The 23,992-nt window shown below is 39.4% G+C and overlaps 1 protein-coding gene across 1 annotated transcript in view; it reads right to left on the bottom strand.

The window, feature by feature from the left end:
* The window catches only part of MYH8 (myosin heavy chain 8), a 32,635-nt gene that overhangs the window by 2,119 nt on the left and 6,524 nt on the right, over nt 1-23,992 (bottom strand). The window contains exons 7-38 of the mRNA XM_017849250.1: nt 23,887-23,979; nt 23,686-23,749; nt 22,958-23,056; nt 22,765-22,868; nt 22,463-22,601; nt 21,146-21,264; nt 20,911-21,060; nt 19,322-19,492; nt 17,827-18,136; nt 17,645-17,712; nt 15,323-15,410; nt 15,121-15,238; nt 14,657-14,780; nt 14,424-14,560; nt 12,399-12,654; nt 9,547-9,789; nt 9,279-9,455; nt 9,052-9,197; nt 8,875-8,965; nt 8,396-8,785; nt 7,858-7,984; nt 7,085-7,203; nt 6,761-6,957; nt 5,104-5,287; nt 4,853-5,018; nt 4,612-4,736; nt 3,399-3,707; nt 2,512-2,715; nt 1,364-1,489; nt 1,107-1,277; nt 818-922; nt 161-256 (exon numbers count right to left, since the gene is read on the bottom strand). Coding sequence (XP_017704739.1) covers nt 161-256; nt 818-922; nt 1,107-1,277; nt 1,364-1,489; nt 2,512-2,715; nt 3,399-3,707; nt 4,612-4,736; nt 4,853-5,018; nt 5,104-5,287; nt 6,761-6,957; nt 7,085-7,203; nt 7,858-7,984; nt 8,396-8,785; nt 8,875-8,965; nt 9,052-9,197; nt 9,279-9,455; nt 9,547-9,789; nt 12,399-12,654; nt 14,424-14,560; nt 14,657-14,780; nt 15,121-15,238; nt 15,323-15,410; nt 17,645-17,712; nt 17,827-18,136; nt 19,322-19,492; nt 20,911-21,060; nt 21,146-21,264; nt 22,463-22,601; nt 22,765-22,868; nt 22,958-23,056; nt 23,686-23,749; nt 23,887-23,979 — 5,016 coding nt within the window. The remainder of the gene's footprint in view (nt 1-160; nt 257-817; nt 923-1,106; nt 1,278-1,363; nt 1,490-2,511; nt 2,716-3,398; nt 3,708-4,611; nt 4,737-4,852; nt 5,019-5,103; nt 5,288-6,760; nt 6,958-7,084; nt 7,204-7,857; nt 7,985-8,395; nt 8,786-8,874; nt 8,966-9,051; nt 9,198-9,278; nt 9,456-9,546; nt 9,790-12,398; nt 12,655-14,423; nt 14,561-14,656; nt 14,781-15,120; nt 15,239-15,322; nt 15,411-17,644; nt 17,713-17,826; nt 18,137-19,321; nt 19,493-20,910; nt 21,061-21,145; nt 21,265-22,462; nt 22,602-22,764; nt 22,869-22,957; nt 23,057-23,685; nt 23,750-23,886; nt 23,980-23,992) is intronic.

Raw genomic sequence — 23,992 nt, 5'->3', positions numbered from 1 at the left:
GGGGGGGGACAAATTCATATTTATAAAATCATCCCTCTTAAAATATGAGTGGCAGATTTTCACTTTCATTGCATCTTCTTTCTTATTGATGGATTCTTTTAAAACACTTTCTACTGCAAAAGAAATTTCCTTCTTTCCTCAAGGGCTTAAAGATACTTACAGCCTCCTCAGCTAGTCTCTTGTATGATTTCACCTTCGCCTGTAATTTATCTACCAAGTCCTGCAGCCTGAGAACATTCTTGCGATCTTCTTCAGTCTGAAAGTTTGAAAAAAATCATCTGCATTCATTCCAAAGAAATTAGGCTACTCTGGATACTAAAATAAAATCATTTGGCATGATAGCAGGTGGGCCTAGGGTAAACCTGATCAACTCTGCGATTTTCTTCATAAAATTAACAGTAGCACTCTTGTTAAATGTTTCCAGTGTGCAGGCCCTGTATTAGAGAATTGCACACATCTCTAATCCTTACCTCCCTATCCTCGAAAATAGATGCTGTTATCCCTATTTTACAGGTGAAGAAACTGAGGTTTAGAGTATTAAGTTCAACAAGCAAGAGAGGCCAGACTAGGACTAATGCCCAGTTTATCTGTCTTTAAAATCTGTGTTCTTTACTCTCATGCTATTTTTCTAAACTTCAGAAATCTGAAGGCCTCCCTAAGTTTTAGTATAGTCTGTGATAAGCAACTGTCTTTACTCCTTATATGTACCAAGTTAATGCATATTTGTTTGTGAGTGGCATATACATACATATTCATAAGGTTTTCAATTTCCTTCTGGGCAGGAAGACTGGATATTCTGGAAGGCTATTCCCTTTACCTGGTAGGTGAGTTCTTTTACTCGTCGCTCATGTTTCCGTAGACCTTTAACAGCCTCTGCATTACGTTTCTGTTCATTTTCAACCTCTCCTTCAAGCTCACGTACCTGCAGCCAAGAAAAATACTTACGCAGTCAGTCTTGGGGGATATTAATTAGCCCAAGACCTACTGAAGGCATGGGGTGGGTGTTCCTAGCTCCAGAACAGGATGGGAGTCTTGTGTAGGAAGAGAGAAGGGTAGAGAGCGTGCCCTTTTTCCCTTCCCAGATTTAGAGAGATTGAGACACCCACCCTGGTCTCCAGTTTCTGGATCTGCTTCTTCCCACCCTTCAGCGCCAGCTGCTCGGCCTCATCTAGACGGTGCTGCAGGTCCTTCACTGTCTGCTCCAGGTTCTTCTTCATCCGCTCCAGGTGGGCGCTGGTGTCCTGTTCCTTCTTCAGCTCCTCAGCCATCATGGCAGCCTATTTAGGAAATAAATTAATGAAGTAATGAAACTTGATGATAGCAGGTAGCATACGTGTGTCAGTAAGACAAATGTTCATCTTACATCAGTGATGGCCTTCTTGGCTTTCTCTTCTGCATTGCGTGATTCTTGGATTACTTCTTCCACTTCACTTTGGAGTTGAGAAACATCATTTTCTAATTTCTTCTTGGTGTTGATGAGGCTGGTATTCTGTTAAAAGTAGTCAGTGGAAATTTACAAAATTTGTCATTTGCCCTCTTGGGATTTTACAAGTGTCTTACTTGTTGGTTCATGCAGGGGATCTGTTGGCAACATTTCACTAAACTTTAATTATTTGTTCAGTGGAAAATGTTAATTATTTGCAAGGTAGGAACTCCTTTCCCCCAACTTCCCCAGTGTCCATCTGATTCATGCATAAGGACTTCTGAGGTTTGAGAATGCCTTTATTGGCATACCTTAGTTAATTGTTCTTTTAATTATATTTCAGTCAGACATCACTAGTTATTCTCTCTCTGGAAGGTTGGAAATAGAAAAGGATAAATTCGTTTTGTGAGTGATAGGCACTGAGAATTTCTTGCTTAGTAGGATCTTTTCTCTCTGAATTTTCATGATTTGTTCCCTTGGAGAGCACTGAATTTGTCTTCTGAAAACATATTCTTAAGATTTCAACTCAGTGTTTCTCAGAGAAGCAATATTGTCTCAATGGGTATTTGAAAATGTTTAGGGGCAGATATTTTTGGTTGTCAAAATGACCAGGGGGTGCTACTGCATTTAATGCCTGGGCAAGTCAGGAATGCTAAATGTGCCGTAAGGCATGGGGACAGTGAACACAGCAGTGCTAAATGCTTAAGTGCTACCGATGAGAAACACTGCATGGAACATTTTCAGATTTTGGAGGTAGCAGGTATCTTTACTCAATATTATTCTACCTCATGGTTTCCTCATGGTTTCTAAATAGCCAAACCTTATTTTTAAATAAAGAAGTAATAACTTTTTTGGGGGGGGAGAACCCCCAAGAAAGAAACAGGAACACACACCAAAAAAAAAAAAACAACAAACAAAAAAATCACCCATAATCTAATTACCCTAAGATAATGGCAATGAGTATTTTTGAGCATATTCCCCATCCTTGTTAACATACACATATTTATACAAATTGAGTACTTTCATGTTATAATTCTAATGCATCACCCTACCAGTACACCAGCATTTGCTTGAGGTGAGGGTCTCACCTGGGTGTGGAGGAGCTGGACACGCTCACTGGCATCCAGGAGCTCCTGTTCTGCGATTTTCCTGCTCCTCTCTGTCTGCTCCAGAGTGGCCCGCAGCTCCTCGATCTCAGCCTGCAGCAGGTTGGCTCTGCGCTCTATGATCGCCAGCTGTTCCTTCAGGTCTTCTTGGCCCTGGAGAGCATCATCCAGGTGGAGCTGGGTTTCCTGTTAAGTGAAAAACAGAAAAAGTCTTTAGGTGTTCTGAAGGGGATTTGAAGATCCCAGGAGATGAATTGGGAGATTGTACTGGTGCCAGGAACAGAAGATGACCTATGCCTGTCATTTGACTGCATCTGAGTATGGTTAGGTCATTTGCTTAGGGTGAGAGAGAATTATCAGGAGACACAGATTCTTGTTCTGTTTCTGCCATTAACTGGTTATTGTGTCATGTGTGAGTCACTAATGTCTGTCATTTGTGGAGCAGCTTCCATATGCTCTCTCCAGGACTTGACATCTGTTATTTCATTTGATCTTCACAGTAACTCGGTGAGGTGGGGAGTTTCATTCTTATTTTGAAGAAGGAACAGAGGTTCTGAGAGGTTAAATAACTTGCTTAAAATCAGGCAGCTAGTAAATGACAAAACTAAGACTCAGCCTCAGGCCTGTCTGGTGCCCAAGTCTGTTCACTTTCTTTCATATCATATTGTAATGCCTAGGCATTTGTTTGATCTTCTACATAACATTTTCTTAAAAATAATATGTTCTATGTGTTTTTAATTCAGTTACCTTTGTGCTGTCAGCTGTATAATTTGTTAAGAGAAAAAAAGGATGGTTTAACAAGGTGTTTGGGAAATGGAAGACAGGTACTTTCCCTGCTTCATCTGGGAGGCAAATGTGGACCCATTTACCTTCAGGATTCCTTGGGTGTTCCTGTAGTTCCTTAAACTCTCTGCAGCTAAGCGATTGGCATGATTCAGCTGGATTTCCATTTCATTCAGATCTCCTTCCATTTTCTTCTTGACTCTCAGAGCATCATTTCTGCTTCTAATCTCTGCATCCAGCGTGCTCTGCATTGTCTCCACGATTCTAGTGTGGTTTCTCTTCAGCTGGTCAATTTCCTCATCTTTTTCTGCAATTTTTCTATCAACTTCAGACTTGACTTGGTTTAACTCAAGCTGGATACGCAGAATCTTTCCTTCTTCATGTTCAAGAGATGCCTTAACAAAACAGTTGTCAATTAATAATGGAGAAGAGCCTGAGTATTTGGAGTATATTCCCTTGTGAGCCAAACTCTTATCAATATCAGTTTGTCTAATTTTACAAAGTATAATACAAAATATAAAAATATAATAGTTCTGGGAATCTTCTAGGTAAATCATTATTTTGTTTATTCAGTGACAGATTATTTAGAGCAGCTCTGCGATAAAGGCGCTTTGTGCTATACAAATATTACTCATATTAGTACTAATACAATTATATAATTAAATTCATGTATAGTAAATACAAACTCTCAATCTGTTTTAGAAATGAAAATGTTCTTGTGGAGCATACTAACCCCGGGTCTAGAAATTATCAGTTTTAAAATATGTTAATTTTTTTCTGATTACATAATAAATGTGCATTGTATAATGTGAAGGCAATACATAAAAACAAAGAAAAAACTAGCTGTTGTTCTCCCCGCAAGAGATAAACATTTTAATGTGGTGTATTTTTTTCAAGTCCTTTTTCCTACTTCTTTATATTTTTGCATAATCAAAATTGTATATGCAAATTTGCATCTTTAAAATACTGTCTACTGTAAAATATTTTTTCCAAAATAGTCATATTTAGTGGCTGTATAAAATTTCATCATATGGCTGTTCTGTAATTTGTTTACTTTTGTTCTTAGATTGGACATCTTTGTCTTAAAGTTTTACTCCAGTTGACATTTTTTGGGTGATAAAATCTTAGAAATAGAATTGATGGGTCAGAGTATTTACATTTTTAAGGATTTTGATAACTATTGCCAAGTTGCTCTTCATAAAGATCCTGTAAGTTTAAATTATCACTAGCCCCACTTTGCTTTTTTTTAACTGATGTTTGTCTTTGTTTTTCCATAACATAATACAAGGTAATATGTACCTCTGCTTCCTCTAAAGCAGCCTGAATTTCAGATTTCTCTTGTTCTACTTGCTTCTTTATTTTCTCCAATTCGTGAATTTGCTTTCCTCCCTCTGCAATCTGCTCAGTGAGGTCAGAAATCTCCTCTGTGGTTGACCAGACAGGAGAGAAATGGTCAGAAAGATGGCAACATGGCAAGGTCCTCCCAGGGATATATGGGGAAGGGAGGACTGGGAGGACTGGGAGGACTGTGAGGACTCACGTTGCAAGTTCTTATTTTCTCTTCTTAGCGTTTCGAGTTGATCCAGGGATTCCTCGTAGGCATTCTTCACCTTGAACAGCTCGGTGCTAAGAGAACAGGCCTCCTTCTGGGAGGCCTCAAGTTCAGCCTGAGTTTCCTCATACTTCTGTTTCCATTCTGATAGGACCTGAAAAGCAATAAATCATGAGTTGATCCAAGGAGAAAGGAAGACCAAGTAAAACGCTCTTTAAAGTTTAAGCAGTCTGGGCCACCTTGTCAAAGTTCCTTTGCTTCTTATCAAGAGCTGCACAGGCTGCATTAGACCTTTCCACATCAAGTATGAGGTCTTCAACTTCATTCTGGAGCCGCTGCTTTGTCTTTTCAAGGGAAGCACATTTGGCGTTCACAGCTTCTACATGTTCCTCCGCTTCCTGCAGGCGCTGGGCCAACTTCTTCCTGAAAAGTTAGCCAGGCAGTCAGGAGAATGGCCAAGACCAGGAGCAAAAGAAGCAAAGTGATAACCTCCTTGGTCCCTTTTCACAGTCCTGTTTCTTTTCTTTTGTTTCCTTTTTAAGAGACGGAGTCTCGCTCTGTCGCCAGGCTGGAGTGCAGTGGCGCCATCTCGGCTCACTGCAAGCTCCCGGGTTCAAGTGATTCTCCTGCTTCAGCTTCCCAAATAGCTGGGATTTCAGGCATGCACCACCATGCCCAGCTAATTTTGTATTTTTTTTTTTTTTAAATAGAGACAGGGTTTCACTATATGTTGGCCAAGCTCGTCTTGAACTCCTGACCTTAGGTGATCCACCCGCCTTGGGCTCCCAAAGTGAGCCCAAGGTGTGAGCCACTTGTGTGGTTACAGGTGTGAGTCACTGAGCCTGGCCACAGTCCTGTTTCTATACTGGCAAATAGCATATGATTTTCAAAATGGTGGCAGCCAGAACTGCTTTCTAGATTGGTAAACTGTTTGGAAAGGTCCAAAGTAGTGAAGAGTTAGAAACAAGTCCTTGGAATATTATAGAATTCTTAGAGGCTGCTGTTGGTGCTGCCATTGTATCTCCCTTACTACCTAAGTAACTCAGGATTTTTAAGACTTCTGATTGAGTATGACTGTGGAAAATTACTAGCCAGGACAATCTTGTTGTTTGACTTATATATTCATTCTGACTCCAATATAGATTTGACGTTAACTAGATATTTTACTGGCCAGAAATGTACTGAGCATATTCATTTGCTTTCTCAGACTTTCCATTCCATTTTATGTATTCTTTTCCTTAGAGAATAGCCAGTTTCTTCTAATCATTGTATTTGGATAATCTCTCCAGGGAAAGAAATTCATAGATAAATCAGGACAATTCATGCAGTTCAAACAAAGGCAGGGTTTTTTTTTCCCCCTCCTGAATTCTCTACATTCTCAGTTCATTTTCAGTTGTGTGCCAAGTACACATCCTTATGGTAGAGAAAAACCTTTGACTTGATGCCCAAGGAGATCTACTTGAAGGTCTCCGTTTGTCTATATGCAGACTGAGGCTTTACTTTATTTAGGCCAAACCCTAAACATTATGTATGGTTTGGTGGCCTCCAATGTGAGTTTTAAGAGGTATGTCTTCTACTCAATGCTTAAGAAGGTGGGCTGTGGAATCAGAATGACAGGCTCCAAACCCAGTTGTATCATTTATTAAGCAGATAACCTTTGGGTTAGTTGGTTAACATCTTATAGCCTCAACTTCCTCATCTGTAAAATGGGGATCAGAATAATGATACCAATATAATATTGTTATGAAGGTAAATAAGCTGATATTTATATATATATAAAATACTTGACACAGTATGCACTCAATAAATGTTGGTTTTTGCTATTGTTATGTTATCATCATCATAAATATCACAGCTGCTTCTGGGAGTTCCTTTTCTAGAGTTCACAACACATACTTGGCGTCCTCCAGCTCCTCTGTGCGCTGAATGGCGTCCGTCTCGTATTTGGTCCTCCACTGAGCAACCTCACTGTTGGTCTTGGACAGCGCCCTCTGCAGTTCAGCTTTGCCTTCCTGCTCCTCCTCATACTGTTCCCGCAGCAGGTCACAGTCATGGCGGGAGGACTGCAGGGCGTGCGCCAGGGCGTTCTTGGCCTGCAGAAGTAGCAGTTCAGTGACATAAATTCATATATTCAGTGATATTTAACGTACACATCCCAAGTAGAGCCTAACTGGGCAGGTTTAGATTTGGTTAGTCAAAAAAATCTTTGGCGAAACTCACTTTAGTTTCTTCCTCTAGTTGACGTTTCAGCTCTTCAATCTGCTGAGTAGATGCTTGCTTGCTCCTTGAAAGTTGAGAGACTAAAGCATCTTTCTCATCTAATTGTCGAGAATATTCACCTAGGAATAATAGACGTAAGGGAATTTTTTACTAGCATAAAAATAAGTGTAAACCTTTTAAATTTATATATATGTATGCATATATATGTGTGTGTGTGTGTATACACACACAAGCTGTATATTCCTTACCTGAAATGCTTGGGACCAGAAGTGTCTCAGATTTCAGATTTTTGTTTGATTTTAGAATATTAGCATTACACTTACCAGTTCAGCATCCCTAATCCGAAAATCTAAAATCTGAAATGCTGCAGTGAGCGTTTCATTTGGACATCATGCCAGCCCTCAGTTTTGAGTTTTGGAGCATTTCAGATTTTTGATTTTCAGATTAGGGATACTCAACCTGTGTGTGTGTGTCTGTGTGTCTGTATGTGTGTGTGTGTCTGTTTGTGTGTGATGTGTTTAATCTACACATCATCTACTTCTAAGTATTTTTATAGAACTGGTTAGAACCGGAGATTTAAAAGCACCATTGCCATAGGAGTGTTGTAAGTAAACTTGTCTGCTCAGTCTTGCTTTCTTTCCTTTTTGACCTTCTCAGCAAACTCTGATCATTTGTTTATCTTTCTCTAAAGTGGGAATATTGCTGTTTATTAGAACCCCTAGAATCCTTTTTATTTAGTCCATGGTTTTGGGACCCAGAGAAGACGTCTTTACCTGCTTCTGTCTGCAGACGTGCTCTCTGCGCTGTGAGATCATTGATCAGCCGCTGCTGCTCCTCTTCCTTGGTCTTGAGCTCACTCACTTGGTCTTCTAGAGCGCGGCACATCTTTTCAAGGTTCCCCTACAGGATATGTAGCAATGAAAGATGAGACATTGAATGCAATAAAAAAAGTTAAAACTTGATTCTTAAAATACTTGTATAGTAAATAAATTCATGTCAAGTGTGAGTAGAAAGTTAGGACATCAACTCTGTGGAACATGCAAGAATTTAGGCATGGTGAGTGCATAATGTGCCTAAACTGGTTATTGTGGGAGACCATTTATCCCAATGATATTGACACTTGCTTAAAGTGGATTTTGAAATCATCTTAATAGATCATAACCAGCATTAAAAAAATACTATAGAATGGGATATATTAGGTTAGAAAATATTTAAGTAGTCCTGAAAAATGCCTGCAAACAATGTTTAGTGATAGAGAACAGTGGGTGTTCTTATAGATGATTACCTTCATTCAGAGACAGTATTGGGTACCTTGGCTTTGGAAATGGCCTCTGCGTTACTGCTAAGGTCATCAATCTCCATCTTCAGCTCACTCTTCTCCTTCTCCAGCTTCTGTTTGACCCGCTGCAGGTTGTCAATCTGCTCCCCAAGCTCAGCCATACTGTCAGCGTGCTTTTTCCGAAGAGCAGCCGCCATAGCTTCATGCTGCAGAGTGGCCTCCTCCATGTCCCTGCGCAGTTTCTGAAACTCAGCCTCCCGCTTCTTGTTCAATTCCACCTGAGCAGAAGTTGCCCCACCGGCTTCTTCCAGCCTCTCGCTGATCTCCTCCAGTTCCCGCGAGAGGTCAGAGCGCTGCTTCTCTGCCTTGGCTCGGGAGGCCCGCTCTGCCTCAATTTCTTCTTCCAGCTCCTCAATGCGGGCCTGGGAATGAAAGGCGCACATAAACATAAACTCATCTCAACTTCAGTGTTTTTTTGGTGTGCAGAAAAACTAGACGTGAGATGACTCACCTGCAACTCTTTGATTTTCTTCTGTAGTTGAATTTCTACAGCTTGTTCATCTTCAATTTTGCTTATCAAATTGCTAATTTCAAATTCTTTCCTTTAGACAGAAGAACAAGACGTGTTAATACTCATATAAATTGAAAGATGATATCACATAGAAGTTTTTTTCTAAAAAGCTCCTACTTTTTAAGCTTTTCGTCAAGTTGCTGTTTGTCATTTTCTATATCCATTGTGGATTCTTGGGCCAATTTGAGGTCACCCTCCAGTTTCCTCTTTGCTCTTTCTAGATCCATTCGAAGCTTCTTTTCTTGTTCCAGAGACCCTTCAAGCTAATAAGAAAGTAAATATGGTAAAAATTGAAAGTATATATTTAAAAAAATCTTTCAAAGGGATATTTAAAATGTGCTTACATCATCCACTTGCTGTTCTAGCTTGGTTTTAGCTTTGGTCAGGGTGTTGACTTTGTCCTCCTCTGCCTGCAGGTCATCCAGGGTCTGCTGGTGGGCCTCCTGGAGAGCCTTCTTCTCCTTGGTCAGCTTAGCGATGGTTTCGTCGAGACCTGCCATCTCTTCTGTGAGGTTTTTCACCTACAAAGGTGAAGAAAGCAGCTTAGTTGTTCTAAAGCAGCTTAGTTGGGTGGCAGAACCTCTACACAATATTGTAGAATATGATTGATACCTTGTTTTCTGTGGCATGTTTCTCCTTCTCAACCTTGGCCAGTGTCAGCTCAAGGTCATCAATGTCTTTCTTGAGTTCTGAACATTCATCCTCCAGTTTCCTCTTCTTGGCTGTCAGCTCAGCATTGATCTCTTCCTCCTCCTCAGCTCTTTCAGTCACCTCTTTGATTTTGGCCTCAAGTTGGATTTTGTTTTTAATCAGTTGCTCACACCTTTCCTCTGCATCAGCCAAGCTATCTGCTTCCTATGGAGAGATTCATTCAGATACTTAGAGTGTTACTTATTTTGAAACTTTTTTTGTTTTGTTTTGTTTTGCACAAAAATAAAAGTGTTTTATTGAAGTCTGTTGAATGTTTCAGTATGAATATAAATTTAATTGAATCGAACATTATTACGTGGTCTGGAGAAATGCAGCTTATTAGAAGTGAGACTATAGTTTTAGAAGCAAACTAGTTTGCAAAGTTATTGGATTGGAGCTGTTGTCTATTTAAAAAATAATTTGTAGAAGAGTGGAAAGACCTCTAAATCAGGCAAAAGGAAGCCTGGGTTCTTGTCACAATATTGCTTCCATATGTATGACTTTGGGCAAATTGCTTTATTCCTTTTATTCATGTATGTATATATTTACATATATTCATGTATGTATATATTTACATATATTCATATATGTATATATTTACATATATTCATATATGTATATTTCGAATAAATAATTGCCAAGAGCTTTTCAGCTGTAATACTTAAAGATTTTGATTTAGTTAAATTGGTTAGTTTTGGTTTTGATCATTCCCTGTCCCCTGAAACCACTAATTGCTAGGCTGTATTGAAAAAAGAAAAGAAGAAAATAACTTAAATACATTTCCATGTAGTATTTTTTAATATACTAAAACTTTCCTGATAGTTCATACAGTGCTATAATTGTTGAAAATTTACATTTCCATTTAAAGAATTACCCATTAGTGTTAAAATGAATTTTATTTTTTGGAACTTTTACCCTAACTTTTATTTTGAAAACTGTTAAACTTACAGAATAGCCGTATGAATAATACAATAAATTGCCATATACCATTTACCTAAATCCTTGCATTTTTAGCATTTTACTGTTTTTTTCTCGCTCTAAACACACACATAGACACATATATATGCACATGCGCACGCACACACACACACTATCCTAAATCATTTGAAAGTAAATGGTAGATATCATGATATTTTAGCATTTCGCTCCTAAGAACGTGAACATTCTCCTGTATAACTACAATACTGTTATTACAGATGAAAATATTATCACTGATACAATAATACTATCTAATATACAGTCTATATTCAGATTTCCCCAGTGTAACAGAAATGTTCTTTAAGTTTTGTGGTTTCATTGTTTTATTTTTATACACAACATGGGCAATAGGTCTAAACTGCAACATAATTTTCAGAGAGTTGTACCATTGACTAGGCTAGAGGTTCTTCTGCCCAGGACAGTTCTAGTTAAGGAAAGATCGATGAACTGTTCTTAGCTCTTTCTGCTTTTGTGTTTTTGTTTGGTTTTGTTTTCCTATTCCCTTCTCAATCTGGTTAATGTGGAAAGTCTATGTTGAGCCCCTGAAATTTTGAAAATTTTCAAACCCATATGTCAAATTAGGAAAAAAAACATAGAATGAACAGTGATATGTTATGAACCTAGATTCACCAGTTGCTAAGTTATGCCACATTTGCTTTGTGCATCCCATTTGTGGCCCTCTCCCCTTCTCCCATAATTATCGAAATGAATTTTAGAATGTATGAGAAAGTGTAATTCTCAGAAACTGTGTAGCTCAATAAAGTTTTTATAAGTGACTAATGAAAGAATTCAAATAAAGATCAGTCCCTAATTTATTAGGTTACCTTGACCTGGGGAATATTTTTTAATTTCCCAGTGTTCGTTTTGTTCTTGAGTTTTAAAAAACATTTAAATGAAATATAATGGGGACTTACTGTGGGATTCTTTTCTTCTTCTTTTTTTGAGCTTTACTGCTTAATATATTTATTTTTAATAGTGGTATACTCAATACACATTTACTCACTGACTGATGATAACTGTGAAAAGATGGTGAGAGAGAGGCTACGGTCCTGTGCTTTTGGAAAAATGTAACCTTCATATAAATGAAGGTATCAGAAGGAAAAATTGAAAGTTGCTTAAAAAAAAAAAGTAGGAAAACTATCCTTTTCACAGGTTAGTTTATGATATTGTTAGGTTTGTTGAACCAAGGAAATGGGAGGTTACCTTTGACGAGCATGCTCGTGCCAAACCTACTCCCCACCCTAACTGTCGTCCCTCCTTCCTGCACCAATAAACAGAGGCTAGGAACTAGACGTTTGCATCAGAGGAAGAATCAGGAGGACACATTGCTCTGCCTGACATGCTGGTAGTTCAGTTCCATTAAATACAGATAAATTTATTGAGCTAAATCTTGGGGGTTGGGGAAAGGAGATACAGAGAGAAATAAGTTTGAATTTAAATACATCTCATAGACTTGCATTTAGAAAATAGGGCTGTACTTTTAATGCTGGGCTAAAGTAGCCCAGGCAAAGGGATAAAATATTTGTCTGAGACTTGTGGGGGTTGGCTTTAAGCTACTTCCTTCATGGCTGTTAAATGTTGTGATATTATTTAAACAAATTCTTCAATCTTTCCTTTTCCCATTGTAACTTGGAAATAATTGTGGCTTTTCTTCCTCATAGAGTATTGAAAGATAAATGAGGTATTAAAAACAGCAACTTGAGATTTTCAAGTAGAGACCATTTGTAAATCCACAGTATATGTGTGTTTCAAAAAAGCTTCAGTAACATGGTGCATTCAGAATATGGAGTACTCACAGATTGAACCTGGAGTTGCAGGTCATTTTTCTCTTTTAAGAGAGTGACCATTTTTTCCTCTAGTTCCTTCCTTTTTGCCTCTGACTTGGCAAGTTCATCTTTTGTTTTCTGGAATTCTTCCTTCATGGTGGCCATCTCTTTCTCAGTCTCCGCACTCTTGAGGAGGGGCTTAATCTTGAAGAACAGTTTCATCCAGGGCCAGTGCTTGACGTTCATAAAGGCACGGACATTATACTGGATGCAGAAAAGTGCTTCTCTGCGATGACATGAAAATATCAGTGTAGACTGATCCATTAGAGGCAATGTTATTGTTACTTATCACACACAGATTTCCCTTTTAATGACTGCCCCTCACAAATAAATATGTCACATTCTCTACATATTATATGCAGGCTTTACACACACATACGTGTACACACATTCTGACACTCACACTCATGGTCAGTAGCCCTCAGTATAACCACTTTGCTAATTGAATGCTGTTCATATTGAGCAGATCTTCTGTGTTCTCAGTCCCTATCAAACTAGCAAAGAAAGTGCCTTTAGGGGTGAATATTTTGAATGTAAGATCAGCACATGCCATTTGACCTATGACAGTATTAGTGATTTGAGGTGGGCGTGGCGATTGCGTGTTGATTGTGCTGCCTGTCTCTGGGCATACGGATGAGAACTGTGAAATGGCATAGGTTGCTTTCTGAATTGCCCACCTAAACTGAGAGTATGGTTTGTCATCTCTTCCTTGAAGTTGCTCCTCTTATTTTGAACAACACTGAATTGTCCACTCTAAACTTTTTTTACTAGCTTCTTCAGATAATACACTGGCTTATCTCAAATTCTTTCAAGTGCCTCAGTCTTAACTGATTAATTGGGTTGTTAATATTTGCGAGGCATTCAGCCTCTGTTGAGCTCTAAAATTTATTTTATTGAAATAAAGTGAAAAATAGTAATAAAAGGTACCCCTACTGCAAACTATAGCCATCGACTGGCTAGGTTTGACTACCTTGTAGCAATGTGTCTGTTTCTTCAAGCTTGTTAAAATGGAAATTCCATCTCTATAGGTCCAATTTTTTTTTTTTTTTTTTTTTTTGGGGGGATGGAGTCTCGCTCTGTCACCCAGGCTGGAGTGCAGTGGCGCGATCTTGGCTCACTGCAAGCTCCGCCTCCCGGTTGACGCCATTCTCCTGCCTCAGCCTAGCTGGCAGTCCTCAGAGTAGCTAGAACTACAGGCGCCCGCCACCTTGCCTGGCTAATTTTTTGTATATTTAGTAGAGATGGGGTTTCACCGTGTTAGCCAGGATGGTCTTGATCTCCTGACCTCGTGATCCACCCGCCTTGGCCTCCCAAAGTGCTGGGATTACAGGTGTGAGCCACTGCGCCCGGCCTATAGGTCCAATTTTTAAGACTTGTAACTCTGTGAAAGCAGATACCTTGACACAGACCATAACGTTCACACATGGGAAAGACTCAGGAACACTTCCAGTGCGGGCCTGAATTAGTACAGATGAGAAAAATTAATGCACAGTGTGTGCATAAGTAGAGGGAATGCAGTAGTGTTGGGTAGACAAACTGGGTGAGGTTAGTTACAGAAAAGGGAAATTAAAGTTTTAAATTGGTAAATAGATAAATTAGGATGAGGGGAGAGATGAGATAAGGAGATAAGCAAATGAGAGAATAGTAGATAAGCAAATTGTTTAGCCTGGCTGGAAAAGGCTATGTGGTTGGAAATGATAGATGAGGTGGGGAATAGAGAGGGCCTTGGCAGGCAAGCAAGCAACTGGCTTGACAAAAATACTGTTTACTGCAAACTATTCTTGTGGCTGTATGTGAGATGGCTGGAGGTAGGAGAGAAGTTTTGAAGGGAATCCAATTGTGAGAGCTGAAGCAAAGGCTGCTGTGTTGTAGGAGTGAGTTCTGAATTGGGTGAGAGGAACTATTAGCCACAAAACGAAATAATAAATGAATGAAGAAGACTGATTGATAGTCCTTAAGGGACTTTATAACTCTGATATTCTGTATGGTTGTTACCTCCTTTGCAACATCTTCTGATATTCTACCCTCATTAGGAATCCCCTACAGACAGCTTGTGTTCTTGTTATAATCTGGGCCAATTTTTCATCTCTCATTTCTTCCAGAAGACCCAGGAGGCCAGCTTTGAAGAAAACCTGGAGAAAGAGACAGTCACAAATCATCCCCATACTGCAGGAGACGCAGAAATGGCAGAAGGTACTTGGGTCAGGTGTAAATAAATAACAATATACCTTGGTATGTCCAAATTTATATTGAGTGTGATCAATGTCAATAGAAGCAAGAAGTTTCTCAGAAGCCTTCTTGCTGTCAATGAACTGTCCCTCTGGAATAGCACTTGCATTTAAAACCTTGTATCTGCTCAGTTAAACAAAGAAGGAATGGTTAGGAAAATGCGACCGCGTGCCAACAAAAATGACACCAAAAGAAATATCAACAAAATCTGAGAGTAGAAATAAAAGTAGAAAATCCAACTGTCCTTTGAGGACAGACAGTAAAACAATATGATTTTCTGTTGCATGCCTGCTTCCTGTTATCCTTCTAACCTGTTGTATTATCCTACTACCACAAGACTATATTATTCGACTTCTTAATTTTTTAATATATACTGAGGATATATGAAACAAAATGAAGAGAGGACACAATTGAGATGGTAAAATATTCACAGTATTAATGAAATACAACAAAGAAGACTGACCTTTGTTTAAAATCACCGTATAAGATTCTGCTTGGGAATCCTTTCCTACAGATGCGGATGCCTTCCAGCACACCGTTACACCTCAGCTGGTGCAGGACAAGTTCATGTTCCATTGCCCCTAAAAATATAGAACAGTACTTATTACTGGGCATTTGATTTTCAAACCTGTGCCTGTTTGGTTATTTCACTCTCTGTGTCTTACCAGGAGTTTTGGTTTCATTGGGAATGATACACCGTACGAAGTGAGGGTGTGTGCTCCTCAGATTCGTCATCAGTTTATTTAAATTTTCCTAGAAAACCAGACAGAAAGGACTTGATGAAAAAGTTCTACTTCAGGTTGTTTTTTGTAATTATGTGGAATGAACCTAGACAGTCCTTTACTAGGCATGCATCTGTGAGGCTTCATTGCTCTGTATTTTGAGGGTCTCAAGAGTTCTAGCCTGCCAAATAACAAAAAGGCTAAAGTGCTTGGAAGGAATGCGCATCTCCAAGGTATTCCTTTGTAACACCAGGGATCTGTCTCATAAACAAATTGCAATTCAGTAACCTTGTGATTCACAAGGAAAGGTTCTCAACGGAGAATCACAAGATAAAAAGCGATGGCCTTGCTATGCTACTAATGAGCTACCTGACTCTATAAACTCCCTTTTGTTTCTCTGGACATTATCTGAGAATAGTTGAGATTGTGTGTGGGGTCTCTTTCATCTCTCTCAGTGCTAATAATTTTCACAGTAGCAGTTTACAGTGGCAACCTAAGTTAGCAATTGTCCTGACTTTTGCCTTTCCTTCCTTGAGTGTATTATTCCCTGGGACCTCTTAACCTCTGCTTTTGTTTTGGGTTTTGCAGAGTCTAAAATTGTGAAACTGGCTGGGCATGGCGGCTCACGCCTGTAATCCCAGCACTTTGGGAGGCCAAGGCGGGTGGATCGTGAGGTCAGGAGTTCGAGACCAGCCTGACCAACATGGCGAAACCCCGTCTCTACTAAAAATACAAAAATTAGCCGGGTGTGGTGGCGGGCACCTGTAATCCCAACTGCTCAGAAGGCTGAGGCAGGAAAATTGCTTGAACCCAGGAGGCGGAGGTTGCAGTGAGCCGAGATCGCGCCACTGCACTACAGCCTGGGTGACAAAGCAAGACTTCATCTCGAAAATAAAATAAAATAAAATAAAATAAAATAAAATTGTGAAACTATATAACCTTGGGTGGGTGGGTGTTATGTACCTGAGACTATTTACTATCTGAAGCATATGGGGGGAGTTATTCCAGAAATACTCAGTTGTGCCAGAGGATGATGTTTTAATCAGCCATAGAAAACTCATATGAATATTTCTCAATATTCTTAGGTAAACGCTTAAGAAGGCAGATTTTTTTTTTTGACAGAATCTCACTCAGTTGCCCAGGCTGGAGTACAGTGGTGCAATCTCGGTCCACTGCAACCTCTGCCTCCCGGGTTCAAGTGATTCTTCTGCCTCAGCCTCCCGAGTAGCTGGGACTACAGGCGTGCACCACTATGCCCAGCTAATTTGTATAATTTTAGTAAAGATGGGATTTCACCATATTGGGCAGGCTGGTCTCGATCTCCTGACCTCGTGATCTGCCTGCCTTGGTCTCCCAAAGTGCTGGGATTACAGGCATGAGCCACTGCGCCTGGCCAAGAAGGCAGTTTTTTTTTTTTTTTTTTTTTTTTCATATCTCAGTTAACCATTAGGAAATGAAGAAAATAAGTAATGTGAGTTCCTAATTTTGAAAACATGTATGAAAACAAGTTGATAAAACAGAAGTCTTATTTGGTAAGATAATGCAAATTGGTTGTGAGAAAGAAAAAGAACAAGAGTAGTTTTCTTGTTTATAGCATAGGTCGTATGTCATGTTTGTATTTTAGTTTTATAAGGAATGAGACTTAGCCATACACATTTTGATTAAAAAGCCATTATTAGTCCATATATAAGAACCATTTTTTAAGCTACATAGGGAAATCACATTATTTTTTAGTGAAACTATTATTCTTTAATCTCAAGAGATATTTCGTATCTTAATGATCCATTTAAATCACTGGGCTTGGCTTTAGATGATTTTCAGCTGTGAGGAAAAATGAAATTCACCTCAGAGGACAAAGATATGTTTTGGTGAAAGATGTCATAAAGAGTGTTTCTGAAGCTCATTCTCAAAGAGGAACTCAGGAACATTTTCAAAGGGCAACATTAGTGGAATAAGAATATGGCCCTCCACAGGGACAGCTCTGAAGTTTGACTATACTTCTTTAGAAATCAGCTTCATTATATAATAAGAAAATTTCTAAGGACATTTTGGCCATCCTGAATACATTAGATCATCATAATAAGGAATAATGGGTAAAGCATCCGTTCCTACAGGAGTAGTATTTCTTTGGCTATACTCTTGACAAGAGCGGATATTTGAAGTGGTTCCTGTTAACATTTTATTCCCTCATAATGTGTTCTAAATCCTTAATTATGATAATTCCTAGAAACTGAGTAGATATTTCAAATTAAATTTGTACTTTACCCTGAAAAGGGCAGACACAGTCTGGAAAGAAGAGCCCTTTTTCTTAGCACCTTTCTTTGCGCCGCTATCTGAGGTAAAAAGAAAACCCATCAATAAGAATAGAATACCAGAGGCTTATATGAACATGTATTATAACATTCTATGAGAATGGGTTCAATTTCGATTAAGGACACAGAAAGTACCTGCTTCAGCACTCGCATACGTGGAAAAGAGACTGGCTAGAGTCTTCATTGCAGACTTCTGGTACAACCCCACCACAGTGTCATTCAGGGGGTCCTTGTTCTTGTCCAGCCAGCCAGTAATATTGTAGTCCACAGTGCCAGCATAGTGAATCAGAGAGAAGTGGGCCTCGGCCTTGCCTTTGACCACCTTGGGCTTCTGGAAGTTGGCAGACTTGCCCAGGTGCTGGTCATACAGCTTGTTCTTGAAGGAGGTGTCTGTTGCCTTGGGGAACATGCACTCCTCTTCCAGGATGGAGAAGATGCCCATAGGCTAGATTCAGAAAAGTAACATTGGTGTCAACTTAACTTCTCTCAAAAGATAGAGACATGGTGGCTGTCATTTGACTGAATTATGAGCACACCCGATTAAATATATGTCTGAAATAAACCAGGGTCATAGCTCAAAGAAGTCCCTTGTTATCACTACAGTGACTTTTGCACTATTCTTCTCACATTCAATCTGTAGCATTACTTTCAATTAAAAGAATAGTGGATGCAAACTCCCTCAACACAGCATGTTGAAATGTTGTGTATTATCACACCTTTTTCCTATTCAGTGAATAAATCTATTGTCAGAGTTTTTCTTTTGCTATGAAAATAACTTGCTGACTTACGATGTTGACTCTATGCAGTAATTAAACAGTATAAACAACCAAACTTTCTTTAAGATATTTTGGGTATTTAATTTCTTTAAAATAGATTATAAGCTGAGTACAGTGGCTTACGCCTGTAATCCTAATACTTTGGGAGGACAAGACAGGAGGATCACTTGAACTCAGGAGTTCGAGACCAGCTAGGGCAACATGGCAAGACACTGTCTCTACAAAAAATTCAAAAATTAGCCAAGCACATGCTGGTGGTCCCAGCTACTTGGGAGACGGAGGTGAGAGGATTGCTTGAGCCTCAAGGTTTAGGCTGCAGTGAGCTGTGATCGCACCATTGCACTTCAGCCTGGGCAACAGAGTGAGACCCTGTCTAAATAACTAACTAACTAAATAAATAAAATCGATTATGAAGTAGCATATGCAGTTTGACTTCTTGACTTTGAACAGATTAGCTTTCATGAAAGCACTAACTGTATCATGTGTGCATTAATTTTTATATAGAAAAATATTTTTATTGTGGACATCATGGATCATAATGGAGATAGATCAAGAACTAATGAGGATAGTAGTTGCAGTGAAGCAGAACATCTCAAATAGAGTTGTCAGTGCTGCGTTAAAGTTGGATTTGATCCAGTATCAGAATAAGAATGGTTAGAACAAAACGAAGTAAACACTGTCAGATCTTTCTTATGTAAAAGTTAAAAGGAGGAAGTCATTTCTAAGTAGTAATTTTCCAATTTGTTCAGATCACAAACCATTCCAGAAAGATTACAGTAATACTTTCTGGAATTGCTTAAGATTTCTGGGAAAGTGATCCTCGCAGTCTGCCCTTCTTTGGAAACCAAACTGACCTTCTCAATGAGCTCGATGCAGGCAGCCAGGTCCATCCCGAAGTCAATGAACGTCCACTCGATGCCTTCCTTCTTATACTCCTCCTGCTCCAGCACAAACATGTGGTGGTTGAAAAACTGTTGCAGTTTCTCGTTGGTGAAGTTGATGCACAGCTGCTCCAGGCTGTTGAACTATACAAAATAGTAGAGATTTCCAAATCAAATGAGTTTTTATAGTAGTAAAATTCATCACTGAAAAAATTCTTTTATTGAAAAAATGTGGAATGTAGTAATGAGATGCAATTCAAACTGTTATTCCTTCAAAAAATGATCATTGGCCTGGCGTGGTGTCTCACAACTGTAATTCCAGCACTTTGGGAGGCTGGCTAGGTAGAGCATGAGGTCAAGAGATCAAGACCATCCTGGCCAACATGGTGAAACCCTGTCTCTACTAAAAATACAAAAAAAGTAGCTGGGCATGGTGGCGGGCGTCTGTAATCCCAGCTACTTGGGAAGCTGAGGCAGGAGAATCGCTTGAACCTGGGAGGCGGAGGTTGCAGTGAGCCGAGATCGTGCCACTGCACTCCAGACTGGGTGGCAGAGTGAGACTCTGAAAGAAAAGATCTTTATTCACATGAGCCTTTCTCATGGATTCCAGGCATTGTTTAGGGTCCCAGATATCAATGTTAGAACACAAGTTCTGGTAGAATTTACCTTTTCTCCTCTAAGATTCCATGGACAAGGGTATACATTAAAAGTTCAACCATGGTCCTGTGTTACGGTTTAGATTCAAAGGTAAAGGGGAAAGGAGTTTATTGGCAAGCCTCGCTTCTTTTACCACTCCCACTCTCCAATTCAAAATAAAGTTCACATTTTCAACTTTGGCTGTTACATTATTAAGGAAAACTGATCTTAAGACCTTTAGTATAAAGGTCTTGATGTATAAAGTGAAATCGTTAGGGTAATTTCTCTTCTATTTATAGCAGACATTTAGCAGATCCCCCTTGTCAGGGGGGGGATAAAACCAGGGACCTGATATAGTATAGCAGTTGAAGATCCAAAAGAGTCTTTGTAATAATTTACTCCCTTATTTTATAGATGGTGAACTGATGCCCTGGAGGTAAAATAGTTTGTGTAAGATGAATCTGGAAGAGGAGAGACAGACTCTCATCTGTCTCTAGGCTTCTACCTTTGGGCCTTTTCTCCTCTATGAAGAAGGCTTGTGTATGGACCAACTGCTGTAGATCTGGGTTGCTGTCCTGGATTTGTCTTATGCATCTGTGGGATCTTTTGCTAGTGTTTTGATTTCCCTGCATTTCAGTTTCTTTTATATAAGTTGGGAGAATATTAGCTACTCCTTGGGTTGTTTTGAAGATTAAATAAGGTAACATTTTGAAGTCCCTAGTGTGCACTGCTGGCCCAGTGAGTGTTAGCTATTATTAGTAGTACATTATGTTACCTCCTATTTTGCAGATAACCCTTGTTCTAGGTGCAGTGTTGGAGGCAAGTAATATGGACACTATAAATGTGAATGAATAATGATAATACTTAATACATCAAAGCCCACAATTGCCTCCTTCTTAATTCTTATTAACATGAAGATAACTCACATCAAAGATTTCAAAGCCAGCAATGTCCAAGACCCCGATGAAGTACTGCCTGGGCTGCTTGGTGTCCAGCTGCTGGTTGATGCGGGTGACCATCCACAGGAACATCTTCTCGTAGACGGCTTTGGCCAGAGCACCCACTGCATTGTACACCTTCACAGATAAAGTTTATTGGTGTTGTTAAAGACATGCCATGAAGGCCTGAGATGTGTATGATTCATTGAGGTCATGTACTTACCTGCTGCACAGTTTGACCTTTGGTGACATACTCATTGCCAACCTTGACCCTGGGGTAGCAGAGGGCTTTGAGCAGATCTGCAGAGTTCAGACTCTGAAGATAGGCTGCCTTGTCAGCAACTGCAGAGACACAGTTCAGGACATGTTTCATGAAGGATATCCTCTTTTACCTACTCTTTCCATTTTTTCTCCAATTCAACCTATTATTTAAATAAAAAGCTCAAATAACTCTATAAAAGGCCAAATGAGATTCTCTAACCTTAGAGCATGTGGTTGCCAGTAAATGGTTGATTGCTTATACTGACCTTTAGTGATTTATTACAAGTAGTTTTAAAGAAATTTTTCATCAACCATAAACATATGTAATGTTTATTGCAGTCTTGCAATTTTTTATAAGTAAAAGCCATAGTCCCTGTTTTTAAGACACATTAGGTGTAATTGGAAGGATAATATAAATATTCACTGTTAGAGAGGGTAAACGTCAGAATATTTTGATTCTCATCTTAGTTTTTCACCTCCCTATTAAACCTTGCGGGATTAATTTCTTTATCTAAAAATGTGGAGATTAAATTTTACTGGGTGATCCCTACAGAGTCCCTATCTAAAATTCTGTCAGTGACTATAATGTAAATAAATGTCACATGTCAGGTACACCAGTAACCGATGAAACATTTAGAGGAAGAAGAAAGAATGTCAATTCGAGGTGGTCAGGAAAGGCTTTAAGGAGCGATAACTATCTTTCTGTGGTAGGTCCTGTATATTGTGTGTTCTTTCCATACATAGAATATATAATCTTTTTTTCTCAATTCCTTCTTTTAAATCTTACTTGCTGCCTATATTGTCTATAGATTTATATACAGACAATACACACATTCATACAGATGACTCTGGGGGTATCTTTCTCCCCAGCCCTGAATTTGGGCAGATTCTCTGTTGTCCGTTCCTAGGGTCTTCCTATTCAGTGCTGAGATAGAGCAGCCTACAGTTATCTCATATGCCCACCTTCATTGCCAAGGCCAACGAGAAGCACTATTATACCTCATTCTATCTCATAGTTTGTGCTTATAAGTGGCTTTTGGGGTTTGTTGTGACTTATTTGGGCTGGATGGAAATGATGGAGACATGGAGATGTAAGGAAGGGAGGGGGTGAGGAAAGCATGCAGTGTGTGTAAATGTGTATATGCCCTTCACAAGTCACAAGTCCAGCCACAAAGGAGATGTGAGTGTAAAATAGGATTTTTTTTATTTTTTTATTTTTTATTTTTATTTTTTTTTGCTACATTCTCTCATTAAACCCAGAAAAGGTTTCATTTGGTACCTTCTGTGCCATCTGGCTCAGCTTGCTCCTCACGCTGCTTTTGCTTGAATTTCATGTTCCCATAATGCATCACAGCCCCTGTGAGTTTATAGATGGACACTTTCTCTTCAGGAGTGAAGCCCAGGATGTCAATGGCACTCTACCAGGAAAAATGATAGGACAGAGGTTAGGGCCGAAGAGACTAACTTATAAGAGAATTTATACATATCCTAAGGTAACCACAGTAAGTTACTTACCTACAGTAAGTTGCTATTATCATTCCCATACGTAATGGATTTTTAAAATTAGTGTGTTTGACTTACATCAGTGGCCATCAACTCTTCTTGGTCATCAATACTGGGAACTGTGATCTCCCCTTGACTGACGAAGGCATAGTCATATGGGTTGGTGGTGATCAGGAGCATTTCTGGGTCACAGAATTCAGGGCATACATTTTACATTAGACATTGTTAATAAAATATTAACTTCCATCTATGACTTTAAGTTCTTTCTTACCAATTAGATCTGGCTTCTTATTGGAAGTGATCTGATAAAAAATATGGTAGCTTCTTTCTGCCTTTAGCTGGAAAGTAACTCTGGACTTTTCTAAAAGATCTGGAGAGGGAAATAGATATTGAGTTAGAAAAAAGTATCAGTGCTTCTGAGATGGTAAATGAAACTCACGTTTTTGGTCAAATTTGGGGCATTACATTTGGCTCCAGTGAGATTTCAACTTGATGACCAATGGCAGATGGATTGTGATTCTCACTGTCTAAGAGCAGCAACTGAAGCATACTTGCTCTAGGACAAATATATTTTTCACATGAAGGATCCATGACCTCTGTATTTTAGTTGATCCCTAATGTCCCCTCCTTCTTTGGATCACCTAGGATTCACTCTGTGGTGAGGGGCTACCTTGGAAACATCTACCAAAACTCAGATCCGGAGCAACCACAGGGATGTGTTGGAAACCCATAGGTAGCCCTAGCTTTTGTCCTGGAAAAAAATCATAGTTGCTTCTGGGGCAGGAATTTCTCTAGGACGTGTTACAGAACCATCAAGTCTGAGACTGAGATAAAGGGAGCATTCAGTGGATTATGGGTAAGCCTGGCATTAGCTTGCAGGCAGTACTGGCAGCAGACTACCCTTTTAACAGGCTTCATGTGCAGCAAAGGTTGCAAAATATCCCTGCAAATGAAATCAGTTGTCTCTTTGTTTTGATTTTCAGTGGTCCTGTTACTCACATGTTTCTATATCAGCAGATGCCAGCTTCCCTGTAGTTCCAAAGTGGATTCTAATGAATTTACCCTTGAAAAGAATATTTAATATTAGAAAACTGAAACACACAGAGAGATGCAACTGAAATAGTAATTCAGTAATAATTCAGATGTGGCTACTCTGGAAGTTAGGGATGGAGTAGACCCCTCTGTGACCAAGAGACTCACAAAGCGAGAGGAGTTGTCATTCCTCACAGTTTTGGCATTGCCAAAGGCCTCCAGTAGGGGATTGGCGCTGATGATTTGATCTTCCAGAGTACCCTGCAAAGGAAGG

Source organism: Rhinopithecus bieti, unplaced genomic scaffold (assembly GCF_001698545.2).
Source record: "Rhinopithecus bieti isolate Rb0 unplaced genomic scaffold, ASM169854v2 scaffold_31527, whole genome shotgun sequence".
Classification (NCBI taxonomy): domain Eukaryota; kingdom Metazoa; phylum Chordata; class Mammalia; order Primates; family Cercopithecidae; genus Rhinopithecus; species Rhinopithecus bieti.
The sequence above is the reverse complement of the archived record's forward strand: the minus strand, read 5'-3'. Positions and strand labels throughout refer to the sequence as shown.